This window comes from Fundulus heteroclitus, chromosome 8 (assembly GCF_011125445.2).
Source record: "Fundulus heteroclitus isolate FHET01 chromosome 8, MU-UCD_Fhet_4.1, whole genome shotgun sequence".
Classification (NCBI taxonomy): domain Eukaryota; kingdom Metazoa; phylum Chordata; class Actinopteri; order Cyprinodontiformes; family Fundulidae; genus Fundulus; species Fundulus heteroclitus.
Window position 1 is genome coordinate 6772812 of NC_046368.1, and position 19816 is coordinate 6792627.

General features: G+C 39.7%; 1 protein-coding gene across 5 annotated transcripts in view; it reads left to right on the plus strand.

The window, feature by feature from the left end:
- Positions 1-19816, plus strand: part of tjp2a (tight junction protein 2a (zona occludens 2)) — a 67979-nt gene that overhangs the window by 15830 nt on the left and 32333 nt on the right. For 3 of the 5 annotated variants that reach the window (XM_036140021.1, XM_036140017.1, XM_036140018.1), the window contains exons 2-3: positions 1816-1945; positions 17385-17438. In XM_036140021.1, the coding sequence (XP_035995914.1) occupies positions 1943-1945; positions 17385-17438 (57 nt within the window). In that variant the 5' untranslated portion in view covers positions 1816-1942. Of the gene's footprint in view, positions 1-1815; positions 1946-9691; positions 9960-14909; positions 15254-17384; positions 17439-19816 lie in introns of those variants that run through there. The other 2 variants (XM_036140020.1, XM_036140019.1) reach the window with 2 other exon arrangements.

Here is a 19816-nt window from a genome sequence, read left to right on the forward strand (position 1 = left end):
CTCAACCTATTTAATTATTAAATTTAGGCAACAGGCTAGTTTCCTGGAATTATCATGTATGATTCTCTTACTTAAATGTCAAATTTTCTTTTCTCTGCTACTTAGGAAGTTTCTAATCTTGTATCTGTTAATGAGTGAAGAATACGTTTTAAAATTGGTCTGGTTACTTTTATTGTAGACTAATTGTTAAAAGTGTTAATAGGTGTTAACCTGACAACAGCCAGCTGCATGTATCGCTCCGCCTAGCTCCACTCACATACATCTGGGACACGGCTGATTGAAAGTGATTTCCCCAACCAAATTTTTGGTCTGGCCAATCAGGACGCAGGGCGGGTGTTTCCTGGATGTGACGTAGTGGAGAAGCCACCGTGAGATTCCAACAACAATGGCGGCTCGCATCGAGGAAGCAAGCGTTAGCATTGATGCTGCTATTTCTTCCGTGTTGTCCAATCTACCTGATATTGTTACATTAAAAGAACATCAGAGAACGGCTCTTAAGGCTTTTGTTGGTGGAAACCATGTTTTCGCCCTTCTCCCGACCGGATTTGGCAAGTTTTGTTTTCCGGGGCGCGGACGCGCAATGCGGACGCGTCCCCGGAGCGGTTAGCGGTTAGCGCGAACCATATAAGGAGGCCTTTAGTCCTCAACGCGGTCGGCCCGGGATCGACTCCGACCCGCGGCGCTTTGCCGCCTGTCTCCCCCCCTCTTCCTGTCAGCTCACTGTCAATAAAATGTGTGCCACTACAGTGTTTCCCGCAGGAATTTGCTTATGCGAGGCGGACCGACTTGCGGACCGGGGGGGGGGGGTGGACGACACGTTTTCCGCGGCCGCCTCGCCAAGATAGCGCTGCGGGAAACCCTGCACTAGAGCCGCAAACACATAAAAAAAAAAAGGGTTTTTTTTCCTGCGTCGGTCTCATCAGCGTCACAGGTTAGCTTCGGTGTGAGTGGTTGAAATAGCACGTCGATAAAGATGACAGACAAGTGGCTTATCCAATCATATGCAAGGAGTTTTGATAAGGCCCAGCCTTCAGTAAAGGCAATCCCTATGGCCGTGTCCCAGATGTATGTGAGTGGAGCTAGGCGGAGCGATACATGCAGCTGGCTGTTGTCAGGTTAAATAGGTGTAGCCTGGGTTATTCTGTGATGATGCGATGAGATCTAATGATAAAGGTCATAAGAGCAAGACAAATTCTTTGTTACGATTAACGATAATTGTTGGGATCATTAGAACAAGTTTAACACACCTTATTTTATATGTTGATAAATTGACGTTTGCTGGTTACCCGATTGCTCAACAACAAATTTTTAGTGAAAGCTTGCCAAGACTGGAATGAAATCCCAGAAAACATACAAATATAGTTTGTTTTAAATCAAATAACTTAAAATAATGGAGCCTAAAAAATAAAATTTGCATTTATTTGAGTTATTATGGTTTTATTTTATACATTTTGACAGAATCTGTATGATTTAATTGAAAAGTGTGTTGACGTGTTAAACACGCTTTATGAATAAAATTGAATTAATTGAATGCATTGAACTGATTTGTTGTTGTTTTATGCCCTTTTTTTAATTATTGATGCTACCTAATGATTTTGTTTTTCATTTCAACAGATTTTTATGGTGCAGCAAATTTTGTGATAAACGTCTTGTTGTTTTGCATGTGTTTTATATTTACTGTATTTTATACAGTATCCTGAGGGACTTTTTTTTAGCCTTCATGGCTCAGTCTGGCATTTTCTAGTAATGTCTGTTTGAAATAAACACAATTTTATGATCAGTGAGGATGACCGTGTGCGTTTCTTCTTCACACAGGGACCAGGGTTGCTCTGACCAGACCACTACTGACCTGCTCAAGTCCAGCCGCAAGCTCTGCTGGTCCAGAGAAGCCCATTACTTGTATATTCGCCGCCTGTCCTCGAGAAGCTTCTCGGCCATCACGATGGTATGTTGCACTTCTGGTGCTAAATATTAACGCTGTGCTTGTCCAGCACCACTAACACCGTTTTAATTTCCCAAAAGTTATTGGCTGAGCTTAAAGCAATCACGGATGACTGATTATTTGCTGAGGTTGATTTATGAATGAGTTAGAGCATCAACTATGGTGACCCTCCATCAAACTATGATGATTAATACTTAGCAGTTTTAACAAGTATGCCTAAATTGTAAATTTTCTGCTATTTAAAATCTTTTCACAAATGCAAAAATGTTTGCCGATGGTCGGTTAAAAATTCAAGAATTTATTAGAGGCCCCTGATAGTTTGGGGCCCCCGAGCAGAGGCCTGGTTTGCTGTGGGTTACATGTTAACATAGTGTCAGAGTTTCTGGTTTGGAAGCTTTATTGTTACAATGCTGCTGTTTTTTTTTTTTTTTTTTCTTCTACCATTAAAGGGGTTGTGTTGAGTAAGCAATAAGTATCTTACCCACTGGATAGAATATTCCCAATTGAATGGTGTTTAGTTTTTCTACCTGAACAGTTTACAGTCAGTGTTTTCATGCTTTCCTGATTATCAAATCAAAAATTTTGAATCTTATACAGTTTTCTGTTGGGTGGTGACAAAATGTGACCACTTTATTTATTTTTTCTTTCTTAAAATCTGTTTTCTACCGTTGATTGAATCCAAGTGAAAAAGAGCTCAAGGTGATCTGCAGGACTAAGATACTGTGAACTTGACATTTTTTGGTTAAAACGGAAACGTCTTGTTGCGTTTCCACTGTTCGTCTTCAACACGACGAAGTGCGTTTTTTTTTTTCTGACTAATGGTTTTTAGGATGTGACGTTTGAAAACATCCAGATGTTCATTGTTGTGTAGACGGGTAAAATAAAAGTACATCTGTATAGTGAAGCTCCGGCACGTCCTTTATGACTTAGTGGCGTTGACGCCACTGAGCTGTATAATACACTGGAGTGCTAATCACCGTCTGTTTGAACGAGTCGCTTTGAAGCCACCAGCCGCCATATTGGTACTCCCTATTTTCCTCCAGTAACTAGGGAATATGTGCGCTACAGCATCGAATAACGAGGATTTTCTCATGTTCAGGGGGGGCTTAAAACTTTTAAAATGTTAAATGCCATATACTTTTATGTTATGTTCTAAAAATATCAAGTACTGAGAAAGTTATGTGCTGAAATATTTTGCATCTTATTCATTTAAATATATATGTTTAACATTTATAAATATATAAATAACAATATACAAAAACATATATTTACATATGTGTATACATATATATACATATATACATATACACATACTTATATACACACACATATATATATATATATATATATAATATGAATAATATGTAAAATATTTCAGCACCTAATTTCCTAGTAGTTGATAGTGTTAGTACATCCACTGACTGTAGAATTACCTGTGAAACGTTTTCACACAGCCAGAAAACGGCTTGTTATTGCAAGCAAATTCTATGAGATTCTGTGAGAGTAGGGAGTAGCAAGATGGCGGCCAGTGACTTCAGTTTTTCGGCAAAATCAGCACTCGAGTGTATTATATAGGTCAGTGGTTGACGCTTTAAGTGTTTATACGTATATACATGTGGAGTTAAAAAAAAACACACTGCCCACTAGTGGCACGGTAGGTAAATTGCACCATTTTAGCGTTTCTAGTAGTGTTTTGTGTATTATGTAGATGTGTTGACAGAAGCGGGGAAAATTATCCTTATTAGATTGTTGTTGTGTAAACAGGACCTGAGATTCTTAAAGCACAGTTTAAAATATGCTCCCGTATGTGTGGTAAGAACTTTTATTTGGTCCATGCAAAGTGTTTTAGAACGCAGTAACCACAACGATTACAATCTCAGCCAACAACTGTCCAAACAGAACCGAAGAGTTCAGATGCAAATGGTCTGTTTAAATAAGCGTATATCCCTGAGCGTGTTCCTGAGTATACAAGCGCTTCTCGATAAATATTCAAATAATATATTTCCGTAATTACCTTTTAAAGAGGGACACGCATGAGTTTGTTACACACAAAGTGATACGTTTTTAAATTCTTTTCTGTTAATTTGGATGACTACGACTTTCAGCTGAGGAAAACCCAAAATCCAGCATTTAACAAAATAAGACTGCTACACCAGATCAATTAAAAAGGGATTATAATGCTGAATTGTTTTGGCTTAAACAAAACATGGGTGAGACTGCTGACTTAACCGCCGTGTAACCGGCTCAGAATTTACACACAATAAACAGACGCAAATCTAAGACAATTCAAGTTGTTTGTACCGACAACACTTCCTGAGAGGCTGAAAGTAGATGAATATTTGCCTCACTCTACAAGGAGGGCAACCCAGAAACATTAATTGCTAAGGATGACGACTATTCAGAGTTCCAGGTCTACGCATATCGACTGAAAATTAAGTGAAAGGGAAAAACTGGTGATGGAGAATGGTGGTATGAAGAGAACTGTGAAGCAAAGCTAACAAAGAGCTTAGAAACGAAGGTTTTACTGCAGCTGGAGTCTGCCATTGATGCACCACAAACAAATTTATCCAGGACATTGATAAGATGCTTCTCACAACAGCTATGTTTACATGGACGTAAGTAATCGGAATAAAGGGCCGATCCGAATAAAAATGCGTCACGTGAACACGGCAATTGGAACATTGTTGCTGGATTAAGCTCAATCGGATTGAAATTGTATTCTGGCTGAGATGGGTGGTTTTTTTTTTTTTTTTTTTTTGGTCGATCCTTAATCCGAACGGCCTCCATGGAAACACTTGTTCCGGTCATGTCATTCAGACTTCCACGCTTGTTTTATTGTTCAAAAAGATAATTATAACCCACACTTCTGCTTTTTTTCCCCCACTCAGACGGAAGTAGAACTTCTTCTTCTGTGTTTATTTATATATATTTTTAGGGAAATTTGACAACTATGCGTACGTCACAGTGCTTTTATTCTGAATAAAGCCCGGTTCATGTAAACAAACGTCATGATTGGATTAATAAAAAAGATTTTGCCCATTTAAATGATAAATGCCCAGATAATCTTTTCTTTTTCTTTTTCAGTCTGAATACATTTCAATCAGATGAAGGAATTTTGTGCATGTAAACATATCCATCGTCTCTGGATCAGGAGGGGCTTTTGTCCCCCTTCTTTCTACCATACTGTTTTATTTCTTTTGGATATAGCGTTCTGTAAACTTCTTGACCTTTCGTGGCTTATCCCTGCTGAAGATGTCCTTTACGTCCTGCAGGACACTTATGGGCCAGAGCCTTTTTCTAACATACTTTTTCCTTCCACTAAACTTCCAAAGATATGCTTCGCATATTCTAAACTTCTTTAGCAGTAACCTTTTACTGTGCTGCACAACTTTCATGTCAGTTTTTTTCCTTCCACTAAACTTTTTATCTACATTCAGGGATACATTTTCTGATCAATGCATTTTTTGGCAATTAACTTTTGTGGTTTACTTTCCATGTGTAGAGTGTCAATGACTGCTAAAAACAGTCACGTTACCAGTCATCCCCAATGATTTTTGTTTTAAAAATCTTTTATTTTATTTTATCGGCCTTATGTAATATTAAACCTCACTGGGAAAATAAAATGTGGTATTTCATTAGCCGTAATCTATAATCTTGACAATTAACAGACATTTGCTTGAATTAAATCACTATGTGGATTTAACATGTTTTTCTTTAAATAGGATATGTTATAATACGTTTTTAATGGCATTCTGATATAATTGATATTATCACAATAGGTTGTTGTTGCATGATCTAAGTCTTTACGGTTTTCCTAAAACCTGCAAATGGTCATTTGCTCTTTTTAAACAAATGATAAAGACAATCTAGTATAATATGGAGCCCAGATGTTTTTGATTTGTTTAGTTTGGGTTTGATCGTATCTTGTGGTTGACTTCCTTCTGCTCGTGTAAAGCTAGATTAGGCTGCTGGCTATAGCAGTAATTGACTGCTGTTGCTGTTGAATGACTTTAATTTTGTTTAATTTTTAAGCTTGGGCGACTGCAGGCTTCTGTCCTAACGTAAAGTTTTACCTTCTTATGAAACTGTTCTGTAATCCCATCACTGGATGATTCAAACCTGCCCGCATAAAAAAAAGAAGCAGAATCAGTTTGCTGACATGAGATTAAAAGAGATAAATTGCAGTGACTCAGTGTTTCCCAGGCTGACTCCTCTTTCCTTTTTTTTTTTTTTTATTATCACAGTTTGAGCACTCCTCTCCTGCAGGGACCCCTCCTCTCTCTTCCACCCAGGATGATGATTAACCGTAGAGACATGTCTGATCCAGAAAGCTTCATTGTTTTAATGGCTCAGTCTCACAAATAATTCAGGTCAGGGAGGCTGCTTTGCATAAGGTTGGCCTATTTTGAGCCATGCTTGACATTTTTTATCTGCTCTGGAATGAGTTTATTTCTCCCACACTGACTCCTCTTCCAGAGGACTTACAGTAGTAACTATAAATACCAAAGTGCACAAGATGACAGAAATCGGTTTGTTTTAAATTAACTTCCATTATTCTAAAATGTGCATCAGATCTTGCATACATAGAAAAGAGCTCATTTGTGTGTGTTTTGTTTGTTTGTTTGTTTGTTTTATTAGGATCCCCATTAGCTTCAGCATCAGCTAGAAGCTATTCTTCCTGGGGTCCTTCAGTCTTCCACGTGACAATACAAAGTATTACATCACATTACACACTATACATACAAGACATTTACACAAAATTTAATACATATTTACATTTTACGCCTTTTATCATTAAAAAGTAACATAAATAAATAAACGTAATTAACATAAAATTTTGCTACTCCAGATAGATCTATATCAAAGAACTAGCTAACAAGAACCCTACACAGTATCTCCTTAATAAAATTAACATTAACTATCCAAATTTCTTTGAAGGTAATATTTCTTAAGTGAAGTTTTGAAACCATAGAGAGTGTTTTGTTGTATGATAGTCTTTGGGAGTGAATTCCATTCACACATTGCCCTGTACAACTGAACGTTGAATTGATTTTGTTTTAACTCTAGGTTTTTTATTGTTTTTTATTGTTTTTTTACCTTCAGACTACTGTAGCTAAAAACTACAGCTGCCTAATGTTTTTACAGATTTATTTGGTCAGGAAATTAAACTTTTGAGATTTAAAAACCTCTAACTGTACTGTAGTGCAGTTATTCAGCACTATTGCTTGTTCATATTACTCACTGTTTTCATTTTTACAATCGTACAGAATAATGAAATCTACATTTTTAATAACTACTTAAATTAAAAAAGTTAAAAATACTGTTGCTGCTTCAGCGTGCGTTCACGTAGCAGAGCGTTGCATGGTGAAGCTCCAAGGGGGAACCCAGACAGAACCCCGTCTAGTGTGGGCTTATGTTGTCTGCGAGGTTTACAGTTTCGCTGATGCACGTTTCAAGAGCATTAACCACCTCTCCATGTTGCTCTGATACATCCATAGCTTAGCACGTAGCAGCTAATTTCAACGTAATTCTGACAGTTTTCATCGTAATGGCCTGTTATGCTGAAATGTGCTGGCGAGAACCCTGAGATATGCAGTTAAGAATTAAAAAAAATGGTATAAAAATCTAATCCACAATGAGGAATAAGATGTAATAAGTATATAAAAACCTACATGCAATAAGTAAATTTAAGATTATACAATAAAATATAATTGCACAGGGATAAAGGAGTAAAAAAATAAGATTCAATAAAGAAATCTGATGGGTTTGTCTACATGCTTTCATACAGTAATCCTTGATTTTGAAATAAAAAAAATTGCTTCTCTTTATGCAGCCACGATTAATCCACTAGTCTTCGATAGATGGATGGATAGATGCTCTGTTATATGCTTTATCTGCTGGCCAGTTTTCATAGGCTAATCCCTTATTTTTATAATTGGGATAATCCCTACTTTATCTGCCTGGATAATTCCCCTCATAGTCTCCTTTATAGTTCAGACATAATGGCAGCAGAATATGGAAACAATTCTGTTTTGTAGTATCAGAAGATCATAATTAGTTTATCTGATTTATTTAGCATAATAAAATGTTAAACAGATCCAGCTGATGTTAAAATATAAAGAGATGCACAAAGCCCAGAGACCTTATACGAAGCTTCCACCTGATACTAAAGACTTTGTAAAATTATTTACAAAGAAGGATAAAAGAATTAACAACTCACTGTTATGAAACCAGTAGCCTTTGATTAATTGAAATTAATCCTCTAAGTGCAAATATTCAATGATATTATAACACGACAATCATAAAAGCAAATAACTCATAAAAAAATTGAAAAAGCATGAAATGTTTCTTTCAAATGACATGTTTTGACTTTTATAGGAGGACGATCCATAGTTTAGTAACCTTGCATTTTATTTAAAACTATAGTCGTTAAGAAAAATAGTTTCCCTGGTATAGTGCCATGCTGTGGTATTCATATACCTTGAACCTGTTTACACTTTATCACATTAACCACAAACTTTGATGCATTTTATTCAGATTTCATGTAATAAATCGGCAACAAGTCCAAAGGAAATTTCTGCTGCTTCTTGGCAAAATGGCTTCAACTCTGTCAGATGTCTGTGTACATCATTCTGTGCCTTGCCACAGATTCTCGACTGAATCTGGACTTTGACTAGGCCATTAAAATATACAAATATGCTTCAATCTACGCCATTCCATTGAATCTCTTGTATGTTTAATGTTGTCCGGCTGTTGAGGATAAACCTCTACTCTAGTCTCTGGTCTGTAGCAGTTTATCAATCAGCTTTCCTGCTAAAAAATAAATAAAATAATGGCATCCACACATTATGAAGCTGCCATCACCTTGTATTGCTGTATGCCTAGTGTGGATGGGATGATGAGCAGTGTTTTTCCACCATAAATTGCATTTTTGCATGGACACAAAGCTACACAGGAACTGTTGTATGGTGGATACAAAGTGCATGACTAATAGTGGTTAGCAGATTATCCCACCTGAGCTGGTGATCTCAGCAGCTCCTCCAGAGGTACGATGAGCCTCATATTGGTGAACGGGGGACAAAATGAAGGGGGGTAAATGGCATGCAACACATTTCAGATGTTTTTTTTTTTTTTTAATCAAAGAACATGTTCTTTTCCAGTTAAAAAGTATACTTAGCCTTTATGACGTGAACTCATCATAAAATAAGTTGAGGTTTGTAGTTTTTAACTGGACATAAATGTGACAAAGTGTAAAAAGTTCTAAATACTTTGAATGCATTGTGTTGCAGTTTTGGTTTTCGTTCGATACAGTTGAGTTGAACCCGGTGATTTGTGTCTGTGATAGAGATTTATTTTTATTCTGCCTAAAAATAGATGAAATAACCGCTCAGATGTTGTTTTCCTGTGTCATACTTTTTTGTTTCTTTCCGCCTGGGAGCTTCACAGCAGGCTGCTTAAAAAAAATCAATGGGAAATTCGGACTAGTCCATCCAAGCGGGGGTAACGGTCTCCAAACAAATTCTGTGTATATGTATTTAAACGTTATGGTATCGTTTTTAAATGTTATAAAACGGACTATTAAGTGATAAGAGAACAAATGTTTTGACTTTAAGGCGGCATTGATGTCGAGTTGGTTTATTCTGGTTACTTGTGAAAGCGTTGTCCCCCCCCGCCGGTGGCGTTGGTTCAGTCCGGATCGACCCGAGAGCCCTCCCCTCCCCGGCCGTTTTTTTTTTTTTTTTTTTTTTTTGGCTCTTAACGTTTTTTAGGGAGTGAAGTTCGTGATTTAAAGTCAAGCAGAAGCAGCCAAAACATCTACAAACTTGTAATTTTTTTTATTTTATTTTTAACTTTATCCGTCACTTTGGCCGACGGTGCCACCCGGAAACGTTTCACCCAGTTAGGGCAGTTCGGTTGGGAAGCAGCGGTACCGGTCCGGGACGGTTCAAAGTGCGCGATGCCAGTGAACGGAGGGGGCCTGCTCTCCCTGAGCAGATATCAGACCCGCACGTTAACCGTGAGTATCTCCGTTTCAGAACAACCGGGTGGGTTTAAACAGCTCCACGGGTGGGGAGGTATGGCGTGGGGAGCTGCTAGAGCTTGGCGTGGATGTTTTTTTTTTTAGGGTGGAGGGGAACCGGGAATGCTCCGTGTGTTTTCCCCCCCCTATGGGTCCCAGCTGAAGCCTGTTGCATCCTGCCGCACCTGCCCCGAAGTTGGCGTCTGTCCGGAGGCTAAGATCTAATCAGCTCTGGTCCAAAATGGATTTAGTTCCCCGCTGACGTTCATAAAAAACAAAAAACAAAACACTGTTTATAATCTGGGAAACATTTAAGATAAATAAAGGTAACAAAGAAGAGTCCGGATGAGCTCACGGAGGGGCCCTTACTGTACCAGTATTTAATAATCCAGGCCAAGTTTACTCATGTTCCACTATTTCACAACTTTACTCCATCTAAGATGGTTAAAATGGCTAACAAGAATAAATAAAAAGCTCTCCGTTACCTGTTTTCACTTATATAACTTATGTAGCATTTTTTTTTTTACAAAGTAAAAAGTCTGTGTAAAGTAGTCAAAATGGCAATAAAATAACTTCTTTCTATGTCACATGAGAGGTTTTCGTAAGAAAATGTGCCAGATTGTTGCTATAAAATGCTATTTATGCTCAAATATTTTAGATATAAGAAAAAATATCTTGTTCAACTCGGTTTACCAACTGAGATAATAGGAATTAAGGGTGGAGCTACTTTTTGTTTTCACTTCTTAATTGTTATTTTGTGTGAGTAGACATATTTCAAAGCAGCAGATTTGGCCTTTTCTGCTTGTGTGAGGAAAAATGTTTTAACTTATTTCAGCCAGATGTGCTGAGGGGCTTCCATGTGTTTATACCAGAAAATTAAGGTCACTCTGGGACTTTTGCTGGTAAAAGGATGTTAAATATTACATTTTTGAAGTATTGAAACCGCCGCACCCTTCCTGGTATGATAGCAGCAATGGGCTCAGGCCTAATATATGAAATAGTCTTATTCTGAGGGTTTTTTCTGAAAACATTTGTTATTTTAATCAGGACTTAATCTGTGGGGTTTAGAATATAAAGAAATATTTTTATTGAACAGTTTTAAAGTAACCTGTAATAAATGTAGACTAATTTAGTCCAGGTTTGTCCAGATACGGTTCTGTTTTCAAAGTGGACCCCATCTGACAGGTATTATTTTAAATAAACCTTTATGCAGGTAGTTTTCATAAGATGCAAAAAGACAAAGACTTAAAGATAGTCTTTTTCCAATATTCACAAGTAGGATAAATGTTTCAAATGATTTTTACACATTCCCCAGGAAGTATAGAATAATCCAGCTATAAAGCTAAATGTTGTAAAGAAATTTAGTTTCTTAAAAGCAGCTTCCAGGACAACACTTTGAAGGGGTTAAAATGGTATATTGCTTGTGTAAACAGAAAACTGTCTTTCAATCAGAACTGTAACTAAATTAGCATAAAACCTAAAAAAGAAATTCTGTAATAATTATCACAAACTGAGTAAACATTCAATAAATCATTAACTGTTTTAAGGATGCCTTTTAATGTAGATTTTCAGTGTAAAACAAGCTTTGTAAGAAGTAATATTTAAAAAGAAGATGGTCTTTTAAAAAAAAATCAGTGAAATACTTGAATATTGTATGGGATTAGAAGTTATGAAATCTAAATTTAAATCATGTCGCCTCCATAAGGGTTTGTTAAATGGTTTCTTCTGTATCCAGTATTTGTTTATTTTTATTTCTGTAGCCAAAACATTTTTTTCTCCTTTATTTTTTTCTTATTAATTTTCCATCTGCAGTATTTGGTAACAATGGAGTGTCTTCTGTTTCAACTTTCCTTCAATTTATCTATTTTACTTTTATTTTATTTTTATTTTTATCTGAAATTCCTGGCGGTAATGTAGCTTTACTTCCAGCAGAGGGCGCCATTGCACAACTATTTCCTCTCAGCATCCAGAGCTTCTGGGAGGAAAGTTGTCCTGATTGGTTGCGTTTAAAGAAGCAAGCCAATCAACAGCTGATAGTTTGAACCTAAACTCTCAGGTTTAGGTTTTTAACGCTCGTTGCTCATGATGTTTTCCAGCAGGAGGATCCAATCTGATCTCTGACCCAGAGTTTTGTTACAAAAGCTGCTTCTGTTAACACCCTCACATGGATTTGATGTCAGTTCACTGGAACACAGAAATGTGATTTTATTTAAACATTCATTTATGCAAAACATGTATTTATTTGGAGTTTGATGCCAGCAACATGTTTTGAAACTCTTTGGACCCGAGGCCTTCAGTTTCCAGCTGCAGAGTCACAATAGTGGGTGGAATTAAAAGGGCTGCTGATTGATAATTACGCCTCTCCTGTGTCTCCGCTCTTGTTTTAGTCAAATTTGACTTCCCAGAAAAACATTCTCCCATCTAAACTGAATCCAGATGTGATATTTGCCTCCTTTGTGTAGAATTAGTTTGTTTTCATTAATAAATTGTAAAATTAAAGCCGCCTTGGATTACAGCTAGAGTGGCAGAATGTTTCTGAGGACATGGAGCGGTTTCAGAGCCACACGCTTTTCTGTCTTTCCCTTCTCCTCCTTGTGAAAACTGTTACTCTTATTAAAGATAAACTCTAATAGAAACTAGTTTAAAATAAATGATCTGCTATTCTGAGATGTAGTCATTGAGTTGATGGGGATCATAAACGAAACCCAGACATCTCTCGCCACACCAAGACTCCTGAACTCATACCAGAAGCTCTCATGGTCTTTACAGTCTTTACAGAGGAAACTCGCTTTAGATGTTTCTAGATTGTACTTTCTTTATTTGGACCGATTTCTGAAAAGAACTGAAGGAAAAATCCAGAGTGTCTCGGTCTGCCAAACTATGGGTTTTGGAAATCATTTGTGGAACTTAATAAAAATTCAAAATAGTTTTTCAGATTTAGATATCTTGCTTTAAAGTGCATATGTTATCATTTTTACAAATTTCTCCTCCCGCTGTGTTTTTAGGTTGCGATTAGATAGTTTCTTCATTTTTTTGTTCAAAATGTAAAATAACTTAAAAAAAAAAAAACATCCTAAAGTTGCAGATGAGTGAATATAAATCTGAAATGCCAAACTCTAGGTTGAGTGCGTAGCTCCATGGCCAGGAAAGCAGCTCTAGCTAAAATGTAAGCATGCATAGCAAAATTTACTTGTCTTAACTGGTGAGGATGAAATCATTACAGCTTAGTGGAGTAGCTCAGAGACTTAACCAACTGGCACTCTACAAAGGGATTTAAAAGCGCTCTGTGGTGAACCCCGTCTGGCCAAAAGCTGTTTCACCAGACTATTTTATATTGGGGAACCATGAAGTGTGCAAGTCTCACTTTTGTCCACATAAAACGTCTGTTTTACTCACGAAGGTTTAACTCCTGCGCTACTCTACTTTTGTACGTCATGCCACTCAAATCCTGGAAGTTTCTTAGCTGTCGTTTATCTCACAAAGGGGTTGTTTAGCCCCAGAATGGGACTTTTGAAGCTAATGCCGCACATGTGGTGGTTGGAAGCAGATATAAAATGCTGAGATGAAATCAGATTGCATATGCAGGCGGATGGTCTTTTTCATTAGGCTCAGACACGGAGAGGAAAAAACGGTCACAACTGAGGTTGATTATCAAGAGGAGAACGTTTCAGCGAGGTGGTCAGTGATTTATTTCCTAAAATGATCTGTTTTGTACCAAAAGATGACATGAAGTGTAGAAACTGCTCTAAAAGAAAACAGTTTCTCACCTGATAAACTTTACTCTCATGCTGGCCTTGTGGTCTGGCTGTTGACTTCCTGCTGGAGCCATTGTCCTCCTTCCAAAGCTTTGGATCGTTCCTTCTCTCAATCTGAGAAAATCTCCCTAACAATCAACCACATATCCGTTCAACATGTTCCCATTAAAAAAAAAAAAAAAAAGCTTCATAACGTCCATATATGGTAGTGACTTAGTTTATTGGGCGTGGCCAAAAAGCCTCTAAATGTTTTTAAAAGTTTTGCTTGAAAATGAGCTTTTTCATACTTGAAATATACTTTAGTCTTTAGTTTTTAGACTTTCAGGTCTACTTCTGTAATCTCAACTTGTATTTTTTCTCATATCTAGTATATTAACAACATATAGCTGGAAGTTGGAAGGCTGGTTGACTGAAAACAAGCCGTTTTGGCAGAGATTCTGGACTCTAAACAAAGCATTAAAATGTAATTTAACACATTTACTCCCCAGATATCAATCGGGTTAATGGAGGAATCCTTACATGGATGGATTTCCTGCCGTTTGTCCTGTTTTTCCTGCTTTATAACTAACCGGTTTATCCACGTCTTAATGACTCCAGCCCTGCTGTAAATTGCTTGTTTTTAAAGTCACGTCCTGTGATTACGTTCTGGTATTTTAGCCCTCTCCGTCGTTGGGGGGAGACGTCTGTGGCGTGTTACGTAACGGCCCCCTCGCTCCGGAGACTCCGACTTTTCCCGGCAGGCCTGCCTCCGAGCGGCCGTCAGTCGGATGGCGTAGAGCAAAGAGACAGGAGTGGAAAACCCAAAGCACAGACCTCTCCAGAAACGGGCTCCTTAGTTTGAGATTCTGTGTCGTTTCCCCCAGCCTGACCCTGATTGGAGAACCGATGAATGTTTGCATGAACGGGGATGTCTGAGCTGCACAGTCTGACTCCATTTTTACATGCACACTGTCCCGTGGGCGCCCAGCAGTCTGCGTCTGCTCCGATCCTTCTCCCACGGCGGCCTGCAGATCAGAAAATATGAGCTTCTGTCTTAAATCATGCCAGGGACGTGGCTTTCCCGAATCCCAGAGCGGCTCCTCTGAAATAATTCAGCAAAGTCGAACTCCGGGTCCCGCGTCGGTGCAGATCTCTGCGCAGCCCCGCTCTAAAAGTTCGATTTTATTTTATTTTTTTTTATATATCAGGATGTCGGTGTGTTTAATCGGAGCACGCCTGCACAGAAGTCGGGGCGTTTGTATGTTTACACTTTCTGCAGACGGTGGGATTTGTGCTGAATGTAGGCCAGCAGAATCCCTCTTACGTCAAAGCCAGTTAGGCGGGCAGATGCAGGGAGAGAGCTGCTGCTGCTGCTGCCGCTGCTGCTGCTGGTGGTGGTTTGTGCAGATGTGGCCATGGAGGAGGCTGTGGCGCACAACGGACCGGCGCTGAACGGGGACAGACGCCGATAGGCAGCCGCCGACCATGAAGACCGTCCTCAGCCTCCACAGGAAATGGGCGCACGCCGTCAAGACCATCCGCATCCTGCAGGGACTCGTGAGTTTCCGTCCGGCTGCCGGCGGCGCCGATCCAGCCGGGTTTGGGTCCGAGCCACGCAGCTGGACGCCGCCGAGACGCTGTCATGGAGGCTTTGTTTGATTTGCATGAGCAGAAACGGGAGAGTTAGGGGGTTTAAAAAGTGCCGATTTGGTCAGGAGTTAAAAAAAAAAGTTTAATAATTTCAGCTTAGTTAAACCTAATTTAATTACCTGCGTTATACGTAAATTTCAGCTCTAAGTCTGCAGGGTTTTATTTTATTTAGCTTACCTGAAGCAGTTCTCACCCTTTTAGCGGCGCTACCGTTTGTGGGTTCAGACCGTCAGTAACTCTGAAACCAAAACGCTGAGCTGATTCTTCTGGGTCGCTTTGATAAAAATGAAGTTTAAGAGCCGGTGGTACCGGCGGGTCCCGTTATATTTCCACACCGGTGCCGCTTTGATGCACCAGCCGTTCGGACTCCTCATGTAGGATTCCTGCTTTTAGTGACATGGTCAAAATGATAAAAAAAAAAATTAGATTTCTGTGCAGTTTTGTAAATCCTCTTTCAATTGAATTTTTCCTTTTTCATATTTTCCTTTTTCTCCGTTTTTATTCATTTATTAATTTTTTCTTCATATATATGTATATATATTCTTGCTTTACATCTTTTAATAGCTTTTTAAAAATAGATTTCTCTTCTGAGAACTGGTTATTATCAGGTAATTTCTTTAATCACCATGAAGGGAGCAGGAGTTTATGCTTCAGCATGCAATGGACCGTCAGATCAAATTACTTTTTTTTTTTTTTTCTTAAACTAAATATATTTTTTTACTCGCTAGCACATTAAGATGTTAAAAAAATGCACTTTGTTGTAAAAAATGCAGGTTTCTGCTCTTTAGCAAGTAGAATAAACGGTTTGTCCGTACCTTTCCGGGCATAAAGACTTAGTGTTTCTCCAGAGTCTCGTAGAGACTGGGGGGAAAAAAAAGAAGTTTGGAAATAACTTTTTATTTTATTATTTGATCTTTTATTTAACCAGCAAAGTCCCACTGAGATTAAGAAATTCTTATTAAAGGGAGTCCAGGCCAAGAGGCAGCAAAAGTTACACAAACAAAATCATGTACAAATGAAGACAAAGAGTCACAACTTGGAGAAGTCGTCTCTAGTGCTCTCAGCCTGAACTTTAAAATACTCGATGCAATATAAGTTCAGGTCATTTTGCAACATGTTCCTAGAAGACGCCGAGGGAACAAAAGCCTCTTTTCCCTGTTCTGTGCGAGGAAACGAGGAGAATCCAATCCAGGCTTCTCCGTGTGATTTATTCAGAGGCAAGTGGGCACAGTGCAAAAACGGAACTAAAAAATAAGTAAAATTTTCCTAAAATGACTGTATTTGTCCTTGATTTGAGCGGGTAAATAACATTATCTGCCAGTGGAATAAGATTTTTGCACTTAAAATAGGAACAATCCATCTCCATCATCTTATTTCAAGTGCAAGATGTGTAATTATCTTATTCTAGGGGTCTGAATACTCATTCCATTGGCAGATAATCTTATTTACCTGGTCAAATCTAGGACAAAAACACAAATTTTAACAACATTTTACTTATTTTTTGGTCCGTTTTTGCAGTGCAGCAGCCCAAACATGGCCTTTATAAATAAAGGTGTACCAATTCCCCGGTGGACAGAGATCCATCCAACCTAAAAAAGTAATTACCGAACTGTTTAGTGTCTACAAGGCTCTGCAGAAACACTGTTTGTGTGGCTGATGCTGACTTGTAGGATTCATCGAGGTCTGGTCTGCTTCTTTCGATTAAATGTTTCTGTTCTTTCTAAGGACGATGAAAAAGCAACAACTTTAACATTTATACATCCTCTACTTTCATTATTCTTCTAAACTTAAAAAAAAAAAGCGCTTTAAAGTGTTGATTAGTGCATAATAGACTTAAACTGTTTGCAGTTTTTATTGAGATCTCTGGTGGAACGTCTACCAGCATGGCCGTGGTTGCTCCTCTGGTTCCTCCTGGTTGTGTAACGGCCGAGGATGATAAACGGGCTTTGTTGGTGACGTCACGGAGAGGCTTTATTAATCTGCTCTCTGAAATAAGAGCGCCCTCGGTAATCTTTGCTCTCCTTGTGCTCTTCCACAGAACCCGGTCATGGAGGAGACGGTGTGGGAGCAGTACACCGTGACCCTGCAGAGAGTGAGTCCCACCTTCACCCACGCTCGCTTTTCCATTATTCACAGCAGAGAAACACAAACGCCGTTGTTCCGCCCGCTTCGCTCCGAGTGCCTCTGAATTATTTGTGATGTCGTCTGGAGGAAAAAAAAAAAAAAAAAGCAAAGTGAACTCGCCCCAAAAGTTGGAACAAATGGGTCCTTCAGCGCCTCGTGTTTTCCTTCCACCGTGCGTGTTTCGTTTCCACTTGTGAACGCAGCGTCCGCACACGAACGTGTCGGATTGCGGCGCCACCAGCGGCCTTTCGGTCGGGCTGCGCTCTGGGAGCACGTGCACACGACCAGCGGCGCCCAGGCAATCACGCTGATGAGCTCGTTGTCCCGTGCAGCCGCTCGCCTGAGCCAGAAAGGCGGATTTAATGCAGGAAAAAAGGTTTTCTGCTGCAGGCATGTGACCTCTGCATGTCTCTCCCCCCCCCCCCCCCCCTCCTCTCCTGCGGCCAGCTGTCACTCCCCTGCCCCGTCCATCTACTCGTTCACTCCTGCCGTTCATTAGCCGATGCTGCGTCTCGCTAATACCCCCTGTCCCCTCAGAACATCCCTCATTGGGTTTTAACTCGCCTGGCATGATGATGATTGTTAGGTTGGAGTCACCTCCGCTCTCCCTGCGTGATGAAACCAGAGATGCGAGGACTCTCGACATCTCTGTATGGAGCTCAAACGAGAGGCTGAACCCATGAAATGGATGTTTTACGAGTTAAATTTGAACGTTTTATAGATTAATTAACACAGAGGGATATATGTCGAGTGTTTTTCTGTTTTTATGGTTAGTGCGTTCAGCTAAAATTAATAATAAAGGGTTTTTAACACTTACCTGACTCCGCCAGATAGATTTGCTCCGCATATCCATCTGGAAACCTTCCGTTGAAGTAATTTTGGGAAGGGGCGAAAATACTGGTTAGCTGATTGGCCTATGTTGGTGATAGACGGGCCAAATGAACCAATCAGATTCGTCGTCGCTCTGTTACGAGCGACGACGAAACACAACCACAAGCCAAGCTACTCTTGCTGCTGCAGGTAAAGGCTCGTTAGCTCAGCAAAGAAATACTCTGTAATTCCGATAAAACTTGCTCGATAGCCACGCTAACGCTAGTTTCATCGGCTGAAGCCGCCATGTTCTTTAGACTGAACTGACGCGCTTCCCGTTGCGTCACACCTCAACCCGCCTCAAAGCCAACGCTGATTGGACGTTCGTTTGGTGAACGGCTCCAAATTTTCTTTAACGGAGAGTAGCCAGACTGATCTGCGAGTGAAACCTTGAAAGCTCGCGAGATCAGGATGGTCTCACGAGGCTATTTTAACACATAAATGTGGGTCCTTAATATGTAATCAGGGCTCCTTTTTGCAGGAATTACTGCATCAGTGCAGTGTGGCACGGAGGCGTCCAGCTGCCGATGTATTCAGGAAGCACGGGTTCTATTAGTAGCAGGTTCCAGCTGGACTGCGTTGTTGGTTCGGGTGTCTCATCGTCCTCTTGACAATAACGCATTGATCCCTCCTCTGGGTTCAGGTCAGGTACCTTGTTAGCTTTGACAACAACGTAGACCGCTACCAAGTCCTGCAGGAAAATGAAATCATGAAGCTTGTCGGCTACCGCAGCAGGACGCTGCAGTGAGTTTAGGACAGCAGCGCCCGGCCATTGGGCTTTCTGTGTCCCTCAGTAACAGCTAGCATTAGTTTGTTGTCCAACTAAACTGTCTAGCTCAGGGGTCGGCAACCTTTACCATTGAAAGAGCCATTTGGACCCATTTCAGACAGTAAAGAAAACACTGGGAGCCACAAAATCCTTTTGAAATTTTAAATGAAATAACGCTGCACATAAGGGCAACAGAATGGACCCGCACCAGAACCAATGCACCTCTGCGCTTGTACTTCTGCTGTTGTTTTATGGAAATCATCAACTCTGCTAATGTCAGAGTTTTTATTTTGAATAAAGCTTGGTGTGAGTAAACGCACATCATGGTCGGATTATTTGATTTTCAGCCCAAATGAATGGTTCATCCAGAATACTTTGTTTCCTTTTAATCCGAACACATTTTAATCACATCTGCGAAAGTAAACGAGCTCCTGTCATTAACCAGCAAACAGCCTCGCTGTGTTTATGTCACTGCAGCCAGTGAACTACCAGTTCTTCTTCTTCTTCTTGAGTTTATTGACGGTGAGCAAGAATCTTTTCAGTGTGCATTACCACCACCAACAGGTGAGGAGGAGTGTTGGTCAGCCAGCATTGACGACTGCCTGTGGCTCCGCGACATAATTATTTTCAACACCTGAGCCGCATCAGAGCGATCAAAGAGCCGCATGCGGCTCCGGAGCCGCAGGTTGCCGACCCCTGGTCTAGCT